Genomic DNA, 18935 nt, shown 5'->3' on the forward strand with positions numbered 1-18935 from the left:
TTTTCTGCAAATATGCTTACAAAAAAGAAATTTTAGATTTTATTGCTGCTATATCCAATTTTTTTCCTCATCCTATGAGTGGTGGTACCACTGGGATGAAGAAAATAAACAAAGTATTACATTTCAGGGTACTAAATTCACTGTATGCAGTTCTAGCCTCATGGCCTGTAGTGATGCTAGAAAGAATTTTTTGGATCACCACATCATAGTCCTCCAAAATATTTGTGCGTTTCTTTATTCTTTTTATGTAAACTGAAAGGATGGATTTTTTTTCTTTCTTTTAAAATTAATGTATGAGCACAATCAGTCCATGTCACTATACATTCAGATTGCTGTTTTTAAAGAATGTTCTGGAAGTTACCACTGGAGAAATATTATTGGGAATCTTTTAAATAAGGAGAAACAACTATTTTGAAAGTAAAACGTGGTCCAGAATTAAATATATGAAAGAGTTTTGCAAGTGTAGGAATATTTGAATAATGAAACAGTTTCTTCAAGATGATAGCATAGTCTTAGTGTTATCAGGGCTGAAGATTAGATTATGTACATGTAATTCAAATTTATTTTGTAAGACATGAATCTCTAATGTGCTGCTTTGTGAATGCATTTCTGGTTGTGCAAGCTTTTGGAGGAGATGGTCCCACAAAGCATGCTGGACAACCCAGATAGGATTAAGAACCCCCCCTGAAATGTGTATTACATATTTCAGACACAGCGAGTTAAGGAAATCCTCCATCCCTCCCTCCATCCCTCCAAAATTACTTAATAACACCATGTCCCACTTGCTCTATATTTACCATATTTAATTATCAAACCGAGTAATAGCAACCAAATGAATTGTTTTTTATTTATCTTTCTTTCATGTTGAACTTAGTTTTTTAGAAAGGGTTAGTTTGCGAGGAATACACTAAATGGATTTGAGGGAGGGGGATGTTAAAGTTTTATTTTATTCACATAAGAGACATGGTGAGCTATTAAAATAAGGACATTTTAAAATAATGGATGGTATTATGTTTACAATATTTTTATATAATATGTGGAATTCCACATTTAAGAACACATTTTACAGTATTTCACTACTGAGGTTCTATACCTATTTTAAAATGTACTGTCATTTATTTTGTTTGTTGGATTTATATCCCACATTTTTCCAGCAGGTCAAAATGAACTAATGAATTTGGCCAGACCAAGAGAGAATGATTAGCCCAATCAATTTCCTATACCCAGGATAGACTTGAAACTGGGTTTGTTTGACTACAGTCCAACAAATTAATGAGTATATCATGGGAGTTACACTCTTGAAAGTTATGAATTAAATGACTAGCTAAAATAATGGGTGAATTGTATAGGATAGCCAATAAATACTGAAGGGATATTCACCTTTTATCATTCATGTTACTGTTGGTAATTTTTTTACAAAGACAAAATAGTTTAAAGGAGTTTGATGAGTAAACACAGCAATAGTTGTTTGTGATCTAACCTAGATTAAATTATGGGCTGCAGAAAGGAAAAGGAAGCATCCTGGAATATAGGAAGTTAAGAAGGAGATCACTGTTTCATTTATCCCAGCATTAGCAACACTTACTGGCTTTTACAGTAGTCTTTAGGGCTATAGACAACAGTTTTTCAATTTTTTCTTGATGATCCTATCAGGTGTTTAATCTTGGAACATTCCCCGCCCCCTCCATATACACAAATTGTGCCAAAATATGCCACTAATTCTTATTACTGTAGTTATCCCAAAATATATTTGGTTTTAAAAGTAATTTTGTGAACTGGCTATATCTGTTTTTTTAAGATCACGGAAAATTCTGGATTTCCAACACAATCCATGAAAATAAGAAGGAACTATGGATACCTCTTGTCCCCACTTTTTCTAGCATTATCCGACATATTTCTCCATGTGGTAAATCAGCAAAACTATGGCGGTTAACTGTTAATACATTGAAATGTTCAGAGTCTAAGACATTGATTCTAACTCATTGATCTAGGTTAAATCCCAAGTCTCACTGATTTATAGGTGATGTATGTTCAAGTAAGTGCATATACAATAGCAGTGCAATAAATCCATCTTTCTCCATCTTTCAAATCAATATTTTTTGCCAAATGGTTTGAAATTTTTGCCTATATGCACAACAATTTGACTCCAAAGGATATACTTTAAGTTTTTGTGCTCTAAAGGAAAATGTACAACCAGTGGTGAATGATGCTCAAGAATAACAACAGTGAATTCAGTTTCTAACCATTCATTTCTAAAGCTGGCTTGAAAGCCTTGTCTGGGTTTTCCACATTTTGGCATCTCAATTTGTGCCTTTCAACACATTTTCTAATAGTTTTTTTTTCTTTCATATTAATGTCATTATATATTATTTTTTATAAGGTAATAATATCCCTGAGTGGCATACAGTGCAACATCTGCTTTAAGCAGTGATTGTCAATTACAAAGAGTGAAGGTTTCACAAAAAAGAAGAGGATGGCATTAGTGTTTGTGGTACATCATGTGTATTGATTAGCTTATAGAAATGAGGCAAAATGGCTGGGTCATCACAGTCATACATACAATTAAGTGTCTAGAAAGTCTCAGGTTTCGACATTTCAAGTCCATATGCATTTCACCACTGCTCCCATATTGCCATGTTGGGACGATAACTGCAGCCCAATCTACAGTTCCACATTTGTTCCATGGTGTATATGGGCTTCTCCTGTTATTTCAAAATGGAGAGGACAAACTCTTGTGTGTGAAGGAATCACTACGTGAATTTACTTTTATGTCATCAGTCTGATTCTCTATAAAGACTTGCTGAAGAAGGCAAACATTTAACGGAACCTATACATAATCTGACCCCCAGGCATTCTCCAATTTTACCAATTTACCAATTTTACTAATTTAAAAAAATTCCTTCCTTCCTTCCTTCCTTCCTTCCTTCCTTCCTTCCTTCCTTCCTTCCTTCCTTCCTTCCTTCCTTCCTTCCTTCCCAACATATTGGCAGAGTGCAGAGAAATGGAATTAAAGGAATGATTAACTTGACCAGCTATTTGTGTATATGTAGCTCTCAGAATAAAAACAATTTTAAAGGAAGCTGCCCAATGTTTCCACAATATAGAATCAAGATGGAGTAAAAAGAAGGAAATCAAGAAGATTGTGTTAAATGAGAGTTGGAAGAGATCAAGACCTCCCAGCGTCAAGTCCTGCAAGGCCCCTTATGCAAACCAATCATCAAATATATATTGCATTTGGAAACAGCCTGGTTTAATTGAGTGTCTTCTATTACCCTGTTTTCCTAGCAATTGGTAAAGTAATCTTTCCATTAGAAGGAAATATGACTCTTGGAATTAATTCTTTATACAGAGCGCCAGCAGGAGTGACATTTATACAAAATTAAGTCCCTGTAGAAGTGTAACAAGCAGTCTACATCTGTCTGCTCAGACACTGAGAATAAAGTGGCTCAGTGCTTGTACATTATCAGAATACAATATAAAGTGTTATTGCTGTCTTGGTTCCAAAATAGAAAAATCAACTAAAGAAAAAAAAGAGAGATATCATTTACTGGGACAGTGTCTCTTGTCAATCCCATTCCTTGAAGGGGAAAATCAGTAGAGTTTAAAACAAAACAAAATAGGATGTAGCAAACATTGACCCAAGAAATGTTGTTTTTTTTGACTTAGTTGCACTAAAAACATGAGGTGGTGTTTTTTTTTGTTTTTTTTTTGTTTTTTTTTTTGTAAGAATGGCAATATTGTGGTAGTGGCTAAGGTGCAGCTTCTGCCTATATTTAAAAGGCACTGGGGCCTTATAAGAAAAAGCAACAGGAGTCAGAATTAAACAGTTGTAAATTTATTATGGTAGTGATGTGTGTGTGTGTGTGTGTGTGTGTGAAAGAGAGAGAGGGGGGGAGGGAAATAGTATGTTGCTCTTCATTCCATCCTTTTGTAACAGATGACAGGCACCTCTAAATTAGGAGTAGTAGCTAATTAATCCCTTCCAGCAAAAAGCTTCTGTTAGCAGAAACAAGGATTGTAATTTTCATTCCCCACTGACGTTTTGAGCACTTTCAAAATCTTAATGGATGATTTAGGGACTAACTAGCAAATTCTGAGGGATTGTATAAGAGAGAGAAGCTGTATTATATGAATGGGAGTCTGCTTATGTACCTCCAAGTTTCATCTTCTTTAGATTTCTCACTACATTGTTCAGAGCTCAATGGATTAATTTAACACTTTAGGGAAGGATAGCTTCAAGAGGACTGTAAAAAATGTATTTCTGGTTCGGAAAATCAGAGGTAGAGATGTTGTTGAATACATTTCAAAAAACACTATTTGTACCACAGCTCTGCTATGTATTTCTAAAGGAAAACCTGGAGTGCAGAATGCTGTGTGTATAAAGCAATTTTAAAAGAATAGCATTGAACATTGTAATCTGTAGAGAACATTAATGTCAAAAGCTCAAAACAATGACTTTGCAGGATGGCAGACTTCTGAATGCAGGTAGAATGCAAAATAATGGAAGCACTCTATAGTTCTCCCAATTTCTAAGAAGGTAAGACAGAGCAATAATGAAGGCCCAATTAATGGAAGGATGAAGGATGTGTCTTTGTAAGACCTTTAATAACTGTACGTGCATACTTCTGAAGTATGAATTTGAATCCTAAAGGAGTCATTCAAAAGTATAGGTTTGACGAACCCAAGAGAAAGAGAGTGATGGTAGAAGAAGACAATTTTATTGTGTCTGTTTATAAATTCCTCTTTAAAATTCTTGGGAGATGGAAAAAACATTTTAATAGAATGTCTCCTGGAACTAAGGAATAAAATTTCATAGAACAACCATTTCCCTATTAAGCAAGACTCATTTGTAGGGGGGGGGGGGAGAGACCTAAAGGCTGATCTTCAACTTTATTGCACATTAGAAACTAATCAACTAGAGCTCTGGATGTGAACCAATGAACCAATGAAAGACATGGTAATCCAAAGGTTGCAGTATAGTTATATAATGGTGATGCATATGAGAAGTTTGCATTCTCACAAAAGATCCTAGCTGGTGACTGGATGGCCTTGTGACTTTTACTTCATTCTTCAAAGCTATCTCTTACTGGACCTGCTCCGATGGCCCTTGAAGGATAACAGAGCAAACTAAATCTCTAATTGTTCCTGTTTCAGGAAAGATTAATAAAATAAATTATCTGGTCCACACAAAACAAATGTACTGTTTGGGGTGCTGTATGTTGTACTCTGCAATTTAAACACTGGATTGGTAATATATTTGATAATAGTACGTTTAGTATAGACTTCAGCTCTATCACTGATGAAAAGAAAAATCTCCCATTAATTTTCTCTCTGTCCATTTGAATTATCCAGACAAGGCTTTGGCACCAATTACACAAATCTGACTTTTCATTCACTGGCTGAGTACGCATAAACATTATATACAAATTGATCAGAAACGTTACCATCTTATAATTATATATGGATGGCAGAGCAAAATTCTACTTGCCCAACATAACCCTAACACATTACAAAGAGAAATTTAAAAATACAGGAGAACGTCCTTAAAAATAGGGATCTTATTTTATGCTACAAGTGTGTGTGTGTGTGTACATATATACTTTATATATATAAAGTATTTGGTACATTTCAGGGATGGCTAACAGTTGACTCATAAAGCACTTTTATCCTCTCTCCGATGGTATGTTCAAATGTGAATTAAATCTTGATTAAAACATTTCCTACAATTTTATTCAAACAGGAAAAAAATGGTTGTTTAAAGAAGTTTAGGTGGTGCCCTTCTGTGTATGAGAGATTTCATATTGCATCTCTCTCTTTTTTATTTTTTTATTTAATAAATAACCCTCTAGATTAGTGTGCTCAACCTTGGCTACTTCCAGGGATATGGACTTCAACTGCAAGAATTCTTGTCAATGGCCATGCTGGCAGGGGAATTCTGGGAATTGAAGTCCACGTACCTAGAAATGGCCAATGTTGGGAAACACTCCCCTGGATGATTCCATTTTATTAGGATTTATAGTGGAGAGGAGATCAAATGGTGCGTAAAAATATTTTCCTGGTTCTAAACATGGTCTAAAGCAGTGGGTCTCAACCTTCTTAATGCCACAACCCTTTAATACAGTTCCTCATGTTGTGGTGATCCCCAACCATAAAATTATTATATGTTTTCTGTATTTTTTCAAAAATATGTGTTTTCTGACGGTCTTAGACGACCCCTGTGAAAGGGTCGTTCGACCCCCAAAGGGGTCGCAACCCACAGGTTGAGAACCACTGGTCTAAAGGGTAGAACAGGTTGAAAAGTATGAATGTTGGCCTTCCCTGATATATACTGCTCATATACAAATAGGACATGAAGTTTCCCCATGTGTCAGAGAATCCATATGGGATTTCAATATTCTAGATTTTCCCTTATTCCCCCTCCCTCCCCAGGTTAATACATAGGGTAATGGACAGTCCCCAACCATCTTTGTATAGTGAGTAGGGAAAAAGCAATAGGGCAAGACATGAAATACTCACTCTACTGCTTTGAAATGTGCTTTGTCCACTCTTGTGTCAAGAATTCAGGGAAAGCAGGGTCTTTTAAAGTCTGTATGAAGCCCTCAATGCATTGATGCCGCACACACAAAGGGAAAGTCCATGACTTTTTGCATAAACATACACACCTGTTTCCAAGACAGCTACAAATTGCCACATGCATTTAACTAGCTAAAACATAGAAAGTAGGTAAGCCTAGTTTAGTGGATTTTCCTTAAATTATATTTGACTAAACAGAGTAATGTTGCAAATTACTCCTCTGCTTTCTTTTATATCTACAATAAACATCTATAAACAGTGGTCTCCCAGAGCATAGCCCCAATAAAATAAAAATAAACAATAAAAATCACACTCAGTATTCTATACTTGCAATTTTCTGGTCAGTTAAAAATTAAACAAAGGAAAAAAAAATTAACAAAAAGAAGAGAAACCAAAGAGGCTCCAGTCAGGAGTGCATATTTACATTCTTCAAACTGTAGCGGTGAAAAATAATTCTATTAAGTGCAGGACATTCCTAGGTTTGCAGTAGTGACAAGTTTTAAAGAAAGTCTTCATGACAACAATTCCTTTGCCTGATCAGCGATGCGTTCCAGGAGCTTTCACTTTCCCTTCACTTGCAACCAGTGGTAGAATCTGGATTGAACAGTTCCTTGTATAACGGAGGAAAAAGTGTGTTCACTATATCAGGATGAGATTGTTTAAATACCTGCAGTTTTTCTCCATGCAGGTTGCAAAGTGCAGTAATGGTTGGTGTCTTGGCTACTAACTGGAAGGCAGACAGAGAAAGATAAACCAATTTTTTTTAATTCCAAATCAAAGAGTGCATAAATGCATGCTTTCAAATTCTTCCAACATTGTTTTTTTTTTTACTTAAAAACATGGCAGTAGAATTTAATTTGGTGCTGCTTAATAAAATTTCTGACTTTTCTTTGCCAACTGAAGTTAAAGCCATACCTTAAACAGTTCATAAACAAAACACACATTGCTTAAAAACATTTAAATACATTTTAGGGAACCAAAGAGGAACTAAACTCAATGTTAGGGAAGAAAAAGTGACTTGCTAGAAAGACAAAGCCAGAACTTCTGTGACAGACATCCTGTCAATTAGGCTAATCAGTTAAGGCCTTCTTAATACACTTGAGAAGCTTAAGTGGAAAAACTCAAATGGAAACACCTCATTTTAAGGTGAGTGTCTGTTTCTCCCATGAGAGGGTAGCTCTGCATCCTTCCATTCAGCAGGAGAAAAATTGCAGTAAGGACATCATCAGTTCTGAGGGGACCAGAGGCAAGATGACTTTTGGGGACTCCCTTGGCTGGCTGGGCCAACACAATGCTTACTCAACTTTCAATACTTTTTCCCCACTTGCATAATCTCCTTTTTCTCACCTCTCTGCACCTGTCAAGGAGGTGAGGTCAAGCCTACCAGCTTATCTAACTGTAGAAGAATATACTTACACTGCAGTCAAGGCTGCTTCTTGGAGCAGCTTTTGAAAGTAACATTCCCTTCAGAGTTTAGTTAGTAAGCCTAACTCCATGGTCAGCAACCTTTAACATTGAAAGAGCCACAAAGGTCTTAATCAGAAGTTCCAGTTCAATTCTGGAGCCAACCAGAAGTCCGGTTCCTCCACCATAGAGTCTCCTCCTAGCACAGCCCCTTTTTCTTCTTCCTGTCCTAACCGAAAGCCCTATCAATTGTGGAGCCGACTAGAAAACCTACTCCTTGCCATAGAGTCTCCTCCTGGTGTGCCATGCTTTTCCCCCTAACTGGAAGCTCCTCTCAAAATTGTGGTGTCAACTGGCAACAGGGAGCCGCGACAGAGGAATGAAAAAGCCACACGTGGCTCCAGAGCCGCAGGTTGCTGACGCCTGGCCTAACCAATCACACACTGCCTCTGATAGATGGGAACTAATGAAGGCATTGGTTAGAGAAGGGCCTTGCAGAGAAGATCCTCTGCAACTCAAGGTTTGACTCCCATGGGTGCTTCTGAGCTACAGAGGAATTCCAGCAACACATTTCCAACTATGTCATCTACTCTTCCACATGAACTTACTAAAGGCCTATAAATATAGTGGGAAATAGCTTGTTAGAAGTGAAAAACAGTTAATTCAGGAACAACTAGCTTCTGCCAGAATTGGGCCCCAAAACCAATTAAGTATTATGACTAAATTAACCTGCTGTTTAAGCAAACTTCCCCATGGAAGTCTATATACCTGCAAGCCCATACTTTCCTTTGAGGTCATTGACAGTGCTTTTCCAAGTAAGTTTGGGAATCATTATATCTGAGTAACTGCTTTCTTTACTGGGGAAAACTGCCATTACAAATGAGGGAAAGCAAATATCCTAGTATAGTTGTACATCTAGATATTGGATTATCTGCAAATGTCATTTTGTATTGATGTTCTACCTTTGCCAAAGTCTCATCATCAAGATGATTCTTCTGAATCACATGTTGAAGTGCAAAATAAATCTTTTCCTGAAGTTTCTGGACCTTCCTTGGTTCTAAAAGCCAAGCTCGATCTGGCCAAACAAGACAACAAAATTAAAATAAGCATAAATATACGTCATTAGAAGGTGGAAAGGAGATTCATGGTAATTAGTTTAATTTTCAGCAATGTAATATCTCGGGTTTGAGAAAGAAGTGCATTCATTCAGTTTCAAATCAAAATCTAATTACTTTGAATTACACATGTGAAATCCTCAATGCACTTCTCTAATGGACCAATCTATTAATCCCAAAGCTGTGCCATGCAATGTTATCATTTCTAAAGGAAAACAGATTACAATTCAGAAGTTGATCTATAAATTTAAAGGACATTGAATTTAAAGACTTTTCCAAGGAAAGGGTAATACTGACAAACTACCTCCAGGTAACAATCTGTACAGTTCACTCACACATCATGTTGACGGTTCCTGAGCTACAAGAAATGAGATCTGTGGGACGCTCAACCATGACATTTTTCTGGGCCTAGCTTCTGAATTTATAACTTATACCACATTGAAAACAAAACACAAAACAGATTATATAAATTCAGCTTTCCTTAATTAAGTTAATATGCTTGCATGGGTGATGTGCTACAGGATAAGAAAGACTGACAGTGGTAGATTTTGAACATAGGATGAGTTTTTTAAAAAAAGGAAAGTCAGTTGCAGGAAATCACCTGGTGATATCAGAACAGCAGATGAAAACAAGGCAATTTCTTCCTCGGTCAGCTGCAAAGAACACAAGTTCTTTGCAAAGTCAAATGCTTCATTCACAAGGTCATCAGAACCTACAGGCAACACAGATAATCAAGTCAAGTTCTGGAAATATCTTTTGAGTGTGTTTAGGATTTATACAGCTCAACTATTCAGCACTGTTGTCAAGTTATTACCCAGCTTCCTACATGAAATTTCTGGGTATGAGTTTGATAGTAGCAAGAATGAATCTCAAACCCGCATGCTTCATTTGGTTAAGCTTGTATACTTTATGGTTGAAGAGATCTAGGCTTCCATTCAGCTCTATCAACAGCTCAATCGTTCTCAGTCCTGACTCCACTCAAGGGAGTCATGCGAACAATACCATGAGAACAATAGTTGTGAGCTTTTCAGTCATTTGCCCATCAATTCTGCATGCTGCTGTCTTAAACAGCCACCTCAACTTTAGAGGTGGAATACCTGAAAGAGGAACTTTAGTGAATAGCTATAAGGTTTGTAATGGAGCAGCTAGCCATTCATCTATCTAAACCACTTAGGGCTATGAAGGCAAATTTTGACCTGTCACTCAATTACTTATTATAAATCTAATGGGCTCATTCAGTTATAATAATCTACGTAGAAGTAATTTTCTCCTTTCAGGTTAGGTATCTACAAAAAAACTGAAGTCACTTTTTAAAACTTTCTGAACACAGTAGAATTTGTGATCTCACAAAATAACTCCTGCCTTTTCATACTTATATCCTGAGGTCAGACATAAAAGCTGAGTCATGGATTTGCTGATTCATGATGTTATGATACATGTTTGATCAACCTGCCCTCCTCATTCCTACTATGAATGCATGACTCCCTGACCCTAAATCTTTACCGTTCTCCTTCAGTATGTATGTTTACTACCTTACACCTGAATCTTATTCTGATCTAAAATTCAAGTTTGTACCTTTTCCAAATCTAGTACAAGTTTTTAGTCTGTATTTTTTTTAAGTTTGGCAGTAGCTCATAAATCTTTTGGAGAAATGAATTTCAATTCTGCCAGGTGACATAGCAAAAGCATGTAAAATAATTACTCAATAAACAGAGATTCAAGAATAAGAAAATTGGTTTGCTGCTATTATATAGGACATAAACAGAATGTCCTGATATGAACTAGATTTTAATTCTCATCTGAGGAAATAGATCTAGCAAATTCTTGATCCCCCAAATATTACAAATGGTGATGAACTGAAACGAATCCCAATTATTTACAAAGCCTTCAGTTTGAAAAAAACAAAACAACCCGCCTACCCAAAGCCTTGAACATTTGCATTCCTCCATATTTTCCTTCAAACAAGACGGTGTTGTTGAGTGGGTTGAAGGCACGACACATTCTCACTAGAACAACTTCCAAGCAGCCTGAAATGATAACAAAAGTCCTGAAATATTACACAGAAATATCCCAACAAGACAATATAGCCAGTTCTGTGTTGTACAAATACTATCTCTGATATTTGATGAATGTTGTAAGAAAAGATATATTAAAGCTTTATTTTAGAAGAATATTGAATCACATAATTTTTTAAACTTTGTCCGGCTAGGATGATGATTGCTTTATTTATTTATTCATTAAATTTATATGCTACCCATCTCACTGTTGAATTGGCTTACAACATCATACTTTCAATCACTATTATGTACAGTTAAACATATAACATTTGTGTTTCCACAGGACAGACATTGTGTAATTTTCTATTTCGCATTCTGATATAGAAAAAGAAATGATGTTAAGAATGTGTAATTTTTTAGTATGTGTAGCAGGTCTTGTATCTTTATCTTATTTTATTGATCAAATATTGATGCTGGTTAAGTGTTAGTAGACTGTAATGTAATCTCTTCCACAAACCTGATTTGAGAAGTAGAATCTGATCATTCTGACAGAGTTCCATGAAGCCCGATATCCGTTTTGCAAATTCCACCACATACTGAATTGCATGTGTGATCTGGATTGCGCACTGCTGCCATAATGCTTCTCTTGACTTCAAGAAGAAGTTGCATGAAAAAGAAGGAAAACAGAGAAAGAATGCTCTTTAGGTCAGAGAATATGCTGTTGAAAATTTGTAACAGATTGCCAAACATCTAATATTTAATGCATCTGGCTAAGATTTCCCTCCCTAAAACTCAGTTCCCCTCCTCCTCTGCCTCCTCCACTCCCCACAGGGATCACATTGGAGAATCTGTTTACCTGTTTGCATAATGTCATTGTCCCATTCATTGTGGCTATTTAAAAAAATATTCTCATTCCCCAAATGGGCAACCTCCAGCTCCATAAAATTTGTCCATCTTTGATTTAGACTATGATAATCATGAATGGAATGGAATTGAATGGAATAGAATAGAATAGAATAGAATAACAGAATTGGGAGGGACCTTGGAGGTCTTCTAGTCCAACCCCCTGCTTAGGCAGGAATCCCTATATCATTTCAGACAAATGGTTCTCCAACATCTTCTTTAAAACTTCCAGTGTTGGAGCATTTGCAATTTCTGGAGGAAAGTTGTTCCACTGATTAATTGTTTTAACTGTCAGGAAATTTTTCCTCAGTTCTAAGTTGCTTCTCTCCTTGATTAGTTTCCACCCATTGCTTCTTGTCCTGCCCTCAGGTGCTTTGGAGAATAGCTTGACCCCCTCTTCTTTGTGGCACCCATGAGATATTGGAACAGTGGTATCATGTTATCCCTAGTCCTTCTGTTCATTAGACCAGACATAACCAATTCCAGCAACTATTATTTATATGTTTTAGCCTCCAGTCCCCTAATCTTCTTTGTTGCTCTTCTCTGCACTCTTTCTAGAGTCTCAACATCTTTTTAAAATTGTGGCAACCAAAACTGGATGCAATATTCCAAGTGTGGCCTTACCAAAGCATTAAAAAGTGGTATTAACACTTCAGGTAATCTTGATTTTACCCCAAGGGACATGATTTGAACCCTTGGATATTTAATGTTTTATTTAATTAAGGTGTCAGCTTCACTCTCATTATGCTTATATTCCTAGTACTTTGATTCCAATCACCATCTTCTCTAGAAGGGTAGACCCATAACAAGAAAGGTCCTATATTAGGAATACCCCTCCTTAATTAAACCCAGGAATGGTTTTTGAACAAGTCTGGATTTTAGAATATGCAGATAATAACTTAGTTCTTCCAGATTCTTAACACAATCAAATTATCTGGCTCCACTTTTGATATTTCAGAAAATTACAGGTGGAAAATCACAAAAGAATAAAGAATTAGAAGTTCAGTAGGGCATGCTTTATTCATTGTTCTAAGTGCACATTCATCTGGAAACTTACACAATTAAATACAGGGTACTAAACTTACAAATTGTGTACAGAAATCTTTTAGTAACACAAACAAGTAACAGTGCTTTCAACAACTCATAGAATGCCAGAGTTTATAACCATATGACAGGAGGTTAGGTTTGTTTGAAAACCCTTTTCTTTCCATTCTGCTTGTAGTGAGCTTATTTTTAGACAGGGGAAAAGAGGTAAATCTATTCAAAGGAAGAGTTGTAGTAGTTGGGGTTTTAACCGTCTCACTTACAATAAAAGGTGAGTAAGAAAGGGATGTTTGCTGTACCTACGTACAATAAGCATTGTGTAAAGAAAATCAAGTTAGTGCCTTGGATCATCCAGTAAATTAAATTCAGGAAATCTAAGGGGAAGGTTTTATTTTTGTTCCCACAGAGCATAAGTAAACTGCAGAAACAGAACTGAGGGTAGGTACTCAAAGTGACAGACACAACACGTTAGCACAAAAAATTCGATGGAGATTAAGAACTTTGCTCCATCTTTTAAAACATTCTTTTTCAATTTTGCAGTCACTGTGGTTATAATCATGAATTCAGAGTGGCAATGCTTTCTTTGTGGTAAGAAAAAAACAAGACATTTTATTGGATTTTTTTTTGTTTTGTACCTTGTTCTGGTATATTTTGATTTCTTCATATGTGTGGGTTTGCCAGGCTAGCTGATGTAGTTCCTCCAATGTATACTGACACGTCTCCAAATGGGACTTAATTATATTCTGTGCAATTCGATCTAAGAGACAGGAACAAATAGGATATAACTCATAACATTTGGTTTACAAATAATTATATGTGTAATTTTTTATATCGGATCCCAGCAACAACATCAAAGCTGTCTGTCCAGAAGAGTGCAATGCTAGGTACAGCTAAGATCCTTTGTTGGACCCTCAAACACCCAGGCCTCTGGTAGAGGACTTGAGATTGAGGAAGTCACAGACCACCCATTACAGTGAGGAGGAAATTTACACACACACACACACACACACACACACACACACCTACATTTACAAATGCGAATTCTAATCATGTCATAATATACACTTTTTTGGTTAGAAAGACAGGATAAAAATCAAATAAAAATACTAAATAATTTTATGAAATCTATATGCAGATGGCTAGAATCACTGTCTTCCACCTGAACATTTCTAGCAGTAGTTCCTTGTAATCATCCAAAGGGGATTTTTTCAAGAGGCAACTGGATTTTCTGGTTTTTCTTTGAACATGTTTCGCTTCTTATCCAAGAAGCTTCTTCAGCTCTTGGATGAGGAATGAAATGTCTTCAAAAAAAATAATAATCTGAAAGTCCAGTTGCCTCTTGAAAAAAGTACCTTTGGCACAGCCATGACCTTAAAGTACACATACATAATGCTATACAGTCCATATAAAAAGGGAGTTTCTCAGATAAGTGTCAATTGACATCTGGAATATATACAGCTGCCAGGAACATTTCCATGTCATGTGAAATACATATTAACCAGGTATCTGTATTATGATAGGACTAAGGTGTATCTAGAGCTTTTGATAGGCCTCTTACTTGGGACACTGGCTTTTGTTTGAATTGCCAGTGGATTTAGCAAATATCATACTTGTGTTACAATTGTGTCATAGAAATGACTTCCCTGAAAAGTGTTCCAGTTTAACAAGGATTTCGCAATGTAATCATATAGCAAATGTCACTTTGCAATACTAAAAAGGCATCTATTGTCCAATTCACTGTGATTCATTACATTTCCAATGATTGCTAAAATCTGCACTTTATTTTGTAAGAGTGGCTTCATTAATAATAAAACGATTTGCTAGGGAAAATGGCAGGGTATCCTTTACAGAGCTGATATCACAAAGGTAGAATTAGGGAGCACACAACTTTCAAAATAACAACTCATCTCTCCTCTCCTATTTTCTTTTCCTGATATTACAAGACATTATTTTTAAATTGAGGCATAATTTTCAAAACAATAATATCCTCAGAAGTAATTTATGACTATTTAAAGCATTTCCGGTACTTTAAATAAATGCTTGGAAATATCGGAGAGGTAGAATCAGTTAGACCAGGTGTACCCAACACAGGTCCATGAACCTGCACTGGATCGCAGCATGCTAGAAACCGGGCTGTACAGACAGACAAAGCCCCATCCGCAGGATGCAGGCAGCATGTGAAACAATGCAATATCTGGTCCATGGAAAAATCTCTCTCCACGGAACCATTTTCTGGGTGAAGCCCAGTTCCCCAACAGGTTGGGAGCTGCCAAGTTACACTTTAAAGTATTGTAAAATAAAACATTGTTAGTTTAGTGTGAGAATCTTGATCCATAATATTCCTTATTTCTCTTTTTTATACTTCACTTTTCTCTTTTATTGGCTTTACGAAGTATCAGCTGCTCATTTCTTAACTTTCTCATTTTTTAATTCTTGGGAAGTATGAATGGTTTTGCCAAAGATAGTCTGCTCCTTACAAACTTCTTAGGAAGCAACTGACATGCTTTTCTTAAATGAGCAATAATACCTTTTTTATTTAAACTAGGAAACCAAAATGATGACACAGGCATGAAAGGAAAATCCACATTAAATAAGAGTTTCATGTGTCTTTTTTATATATTTGTTTAAAACAACATAAGCCTAGTCAGATTTTGAAATGAGAAGAAAGGCTGAATAGAGAAAGGATACAGGATTCCTTCTTTCTAACATTTATCTAATTTTTTTTTTTGCTGTAAGAATTCAGAGAATTGAGCCATGCAGGTGAAAAAATTCTAGTTGAAAACGAATACATGAAAAATGCCACAATGAGAGCATTATTTGCTTTCTGTCTTACTATCACTCTGCGTACTATGATCTTGATTAATCTCAAAATATCTATGGTTTATACAATATGTAGTGTGAGTTTTAGATTGTGAAAATAGTCTAAGATTAAAATATGTGAGAACAGAAAGTGGTGCAAATGAGACTTGTATGTTGAAATCATTATTTCAGTGTGTCTCTCTCTCATTTCCTGTCATAGACTCCCTAACATTTATCAAAAGCTTTTCATCCATATTATTTTTTTCTCAATTCGGACTGTATACCGATAGTTGTAGAAACTTCCTAAATTAAGAAATCTAGATAGTTTATAAATTAAATGGACAAAGGCTTTTGAAGAAAATGAAATTAAATGGTCCTGATTTTTCAAGCATTTTGGTTTATTTTTTTAATAGTTGTTACATGTCAGCTAAAATTATATTCAATTTGATACTTCCATTTTAAATTGGTAATCATGAAGTATGGGTAGGAGTCTTAGCCATGACTAACTGATAAAAATTAAATGAAATTTCTGATGTTTCAGAATACAGTTATTTTGAGAAACCACAGAATGAAACTAATTCCTGGATACACGTGATTAAAAAAAGGAAGAAATTTAGAACGCGGGAATTATAATTTTTAACAATGGTAGATCCTATTGGCCATGGGTCTATCCCTTCTGAAGTGAATGGGATTATTACATTTTCCTTTAAAACATTGAAATTAACAGAAAATTGGAAAGTCTTTAAAACATTGCAACATTTTAGCAGCTACAGGTAGATATCAGCTTTGGACCTACCCATCCACATAGTGTTACAGAATCTGGGGAAAGTGTCAATTTAATAGTACTTTAGGTGTGATATAGGTGAATCTATCACAAAGCTAGGTCATTGATTTTCTTATTCTTAAAGTACTACAGTTTATTTTCTCAGTGTTAGAAATTCTAAGGTTATGCCACTTCTGGTTTTCCAACTGGCAACAACTCTTTCCCTCACAATTATTTTTTTTTTAAAAAAAACTCTACATTTCAGGAAACACAATTGTAAGTCAGATTCACATTGGGGTTTTTTTTTTTTTTTTTTGAGGGAGTAAGGCATGAAATAGGTTGGTAAATTATTGCAATATACAATTTCGTTTGCATCCAGCAGTCATTTATTATATACTGATCAGAGCGTGGACACATATCTCTTCAGGTTTAGCAAAAATGCAGCTGATATTTATTTATATAACACCAGCAAATGTCAAAACAATTAACTGGCAAAACTGGGATAAAAGACAGAAGACAGGCAAAAGAAGGGAAAAAGACAACTTGCAAAAATTAACTTTTAGACCTGTTAAAAAGCACAGAACTTTTCAGAACCAAGTTCATTCTGAGTGAGCATGTCTATCTTAGTGTGTTTCTAATCTCCCCTCACCCTCCAAGGCACAATTTTGAATCAATCAAAAGTTTGTCAAGTCCAACTGCAGAATTATTTCATATTATGTAATATATTCTGCTTCATCTAAGCTATCCTGGTTTGAACTTCCTTTAGGTGTGGCATCTCTGAAATTGAGAGGACACAGTTTTCAAACAATGCCTTCAACTTCAAGTTTGAGATGCTATTATTCCTTCCCATCTTTACATGGAAGATTTTCTGGTCCCGATGACCTTGCCCTTTTCAAGCATGTTATGCCAGCCTTGTAGGTGTGAACCAATTGTTTCTCAGTTACGATGGTTTAATTCCTGATCAGTAGCCATAATATATAGCTTTTGAATGCTGGTTTACTGATATGCTTTGCGAAATGTGTGAACATAAATGGAGATGTTTTCTGACATAGAGTCTCTGAGTGGTCTGTCTCCCTGCTGGGCCCATAGGTATTTTTCTGGAAAATTACTATGGACAGTTTTCAATTCCAGCACACACACACACACCCCAAAAAACCAACCCATATCTCCAGATCAGTGCAAACACACACATCCCTCTGATCAGCTAGCAAATATACAACTTGATATTTATTTAACCCAGTTAAAACAGGACAAACGGTGGACAAAAACCAGAAAGAAAGAGGGAGATATGAACAAGCAAGCTTACATTATTTTACATCTATAGCTGTATCTATATCTATATCACAAAACACAGGACTTTCCAGAGCTACTGGAAAGAGCATTGTGGGCAGTGGTGGGACTCAATTTTTTTTACTACTGGTTCTGAGGGTGTGGCTTGATAGGCATGGCTTGGTAGGCGTGTCAGGGGAAGGATACTGTAAAATCCCCATTCCTTTCCCACTCCAAGGGAAGGTTAGTGCAAAATCCCCATTTCCTTCTGATCAGCTGGGACTTGGGACGCAGAGAATAAATGGGAGTGGGGCCAGTCAGAAATAGTATTTACCCGTTCTCCGAACTACTTAAAATTTTCACTACCGGTTCTCCAGAACTGGTCAGAACCTACTGAATACCACCTCTGATTGTGGGTAAGTAGCATGGAGATTCCCCAAGGGACTGGCTTTTAGTTATTCTAGTCTTAACTCTTTTATGTATGTAATGGTAGCCGAAGAGAAATGACACAGGATCCACCCTCTATTTCTGCACCAGAAAGGAACCAATTTGCTGTACAGGAAGGATGTGTCCATAAAATGTGAAAGAGCCCTTTGTTTTTCTTTCACAGGTCACTAGTAGGACCTTCAGGAGAAGAAAAAGATAACTGACTCTAAGAGTGAGGCAGAGAGGATAAATTTCTCTCATAATGCAGTTTACCCTAGGATCATGATGTCTTTTAATTATTGTTTTTGTCCATCTAAAGAATAAACAGATAATATCAATAGTATCCTAAATGCTCCTCTGAAGCACTTTCTCTTTAATCGGTTTTGTTTTCCTCTTGAGAGAATCTTGTCTTCTTAGCATCCACTTCATATCCACAGGGAAGAACAGAAGTTTGAAGTAGGCCAATGCTGAAAAATGCTGATAATCATCTTAGTTAAAATTGGTAATGAATTTTAATTGACTATTTACCCATAGGATATGGTTTATACTGCTAAAAATAATTTCAGCATATAGGTACTCCTCAACTTACGACCACAATAGAGCCCTAAATTTCTATTGCTAAGTGAAACATTTGTTAACTGA

At 36.0% G+C, this 18935-nt stretch overlaps 1 protein-coding gene across 1 annotated transcript in view; it reads right to left on the reverse strand.

Moving 5' to 3' along the window:
- Window positions 1-3887: 3887 nt before the first annotated feature.
- Window positions 3888-18935, reverse strand: part of RORB (RAR related orphan receptor B) — a 138792-nt gene continuing 123744 nt past the window's right edge. Inside the window, exons 5-10 of the mRNA XM_014054578.2 lie at window positions 13672-13793; window positions 11607-11739; window positions 11012-11119; window positions 9694-9804; window positions 8940-9052; window positions 3888-7300 (exon numbers count right to left, since the gene is read on the reverse strand). Coding sequence (XP_013910053.1) covers window positions 7145-7300; window positions 8940-9052; window positions 9694-9804; window positions 11012-11119; window positions 11607-11739; window positions 13672-13793 — 743 coding nt within the window. The 3' untranslated portion in view covers window positions 3888-7144. The remainder of the gene's footprint in view (window positions 7301-8939; window positions 9053-9693; window positions 9805-11011; window positions 11120-11606; window positions 11740-13671; window positions 13794-18935) is intronic.

Source organism: Thamnophis sirtalis, unplaced genomic scaffold (assembly GCF_051295495.1).
Source record: "Thamnophis sirtalis isolate CommonGarterSnake01/CBP01778 unplaced genomic scaffold, rThaSir2_p1.2 scaffold_5, whole genome shotgun sequence".
Lineage (NCBI taxonomy): Eukaryota > Metazoa > Chordata > Lepidosauria > Squamata > Natricidae > Thamnophis > Thamnophis sirtalis.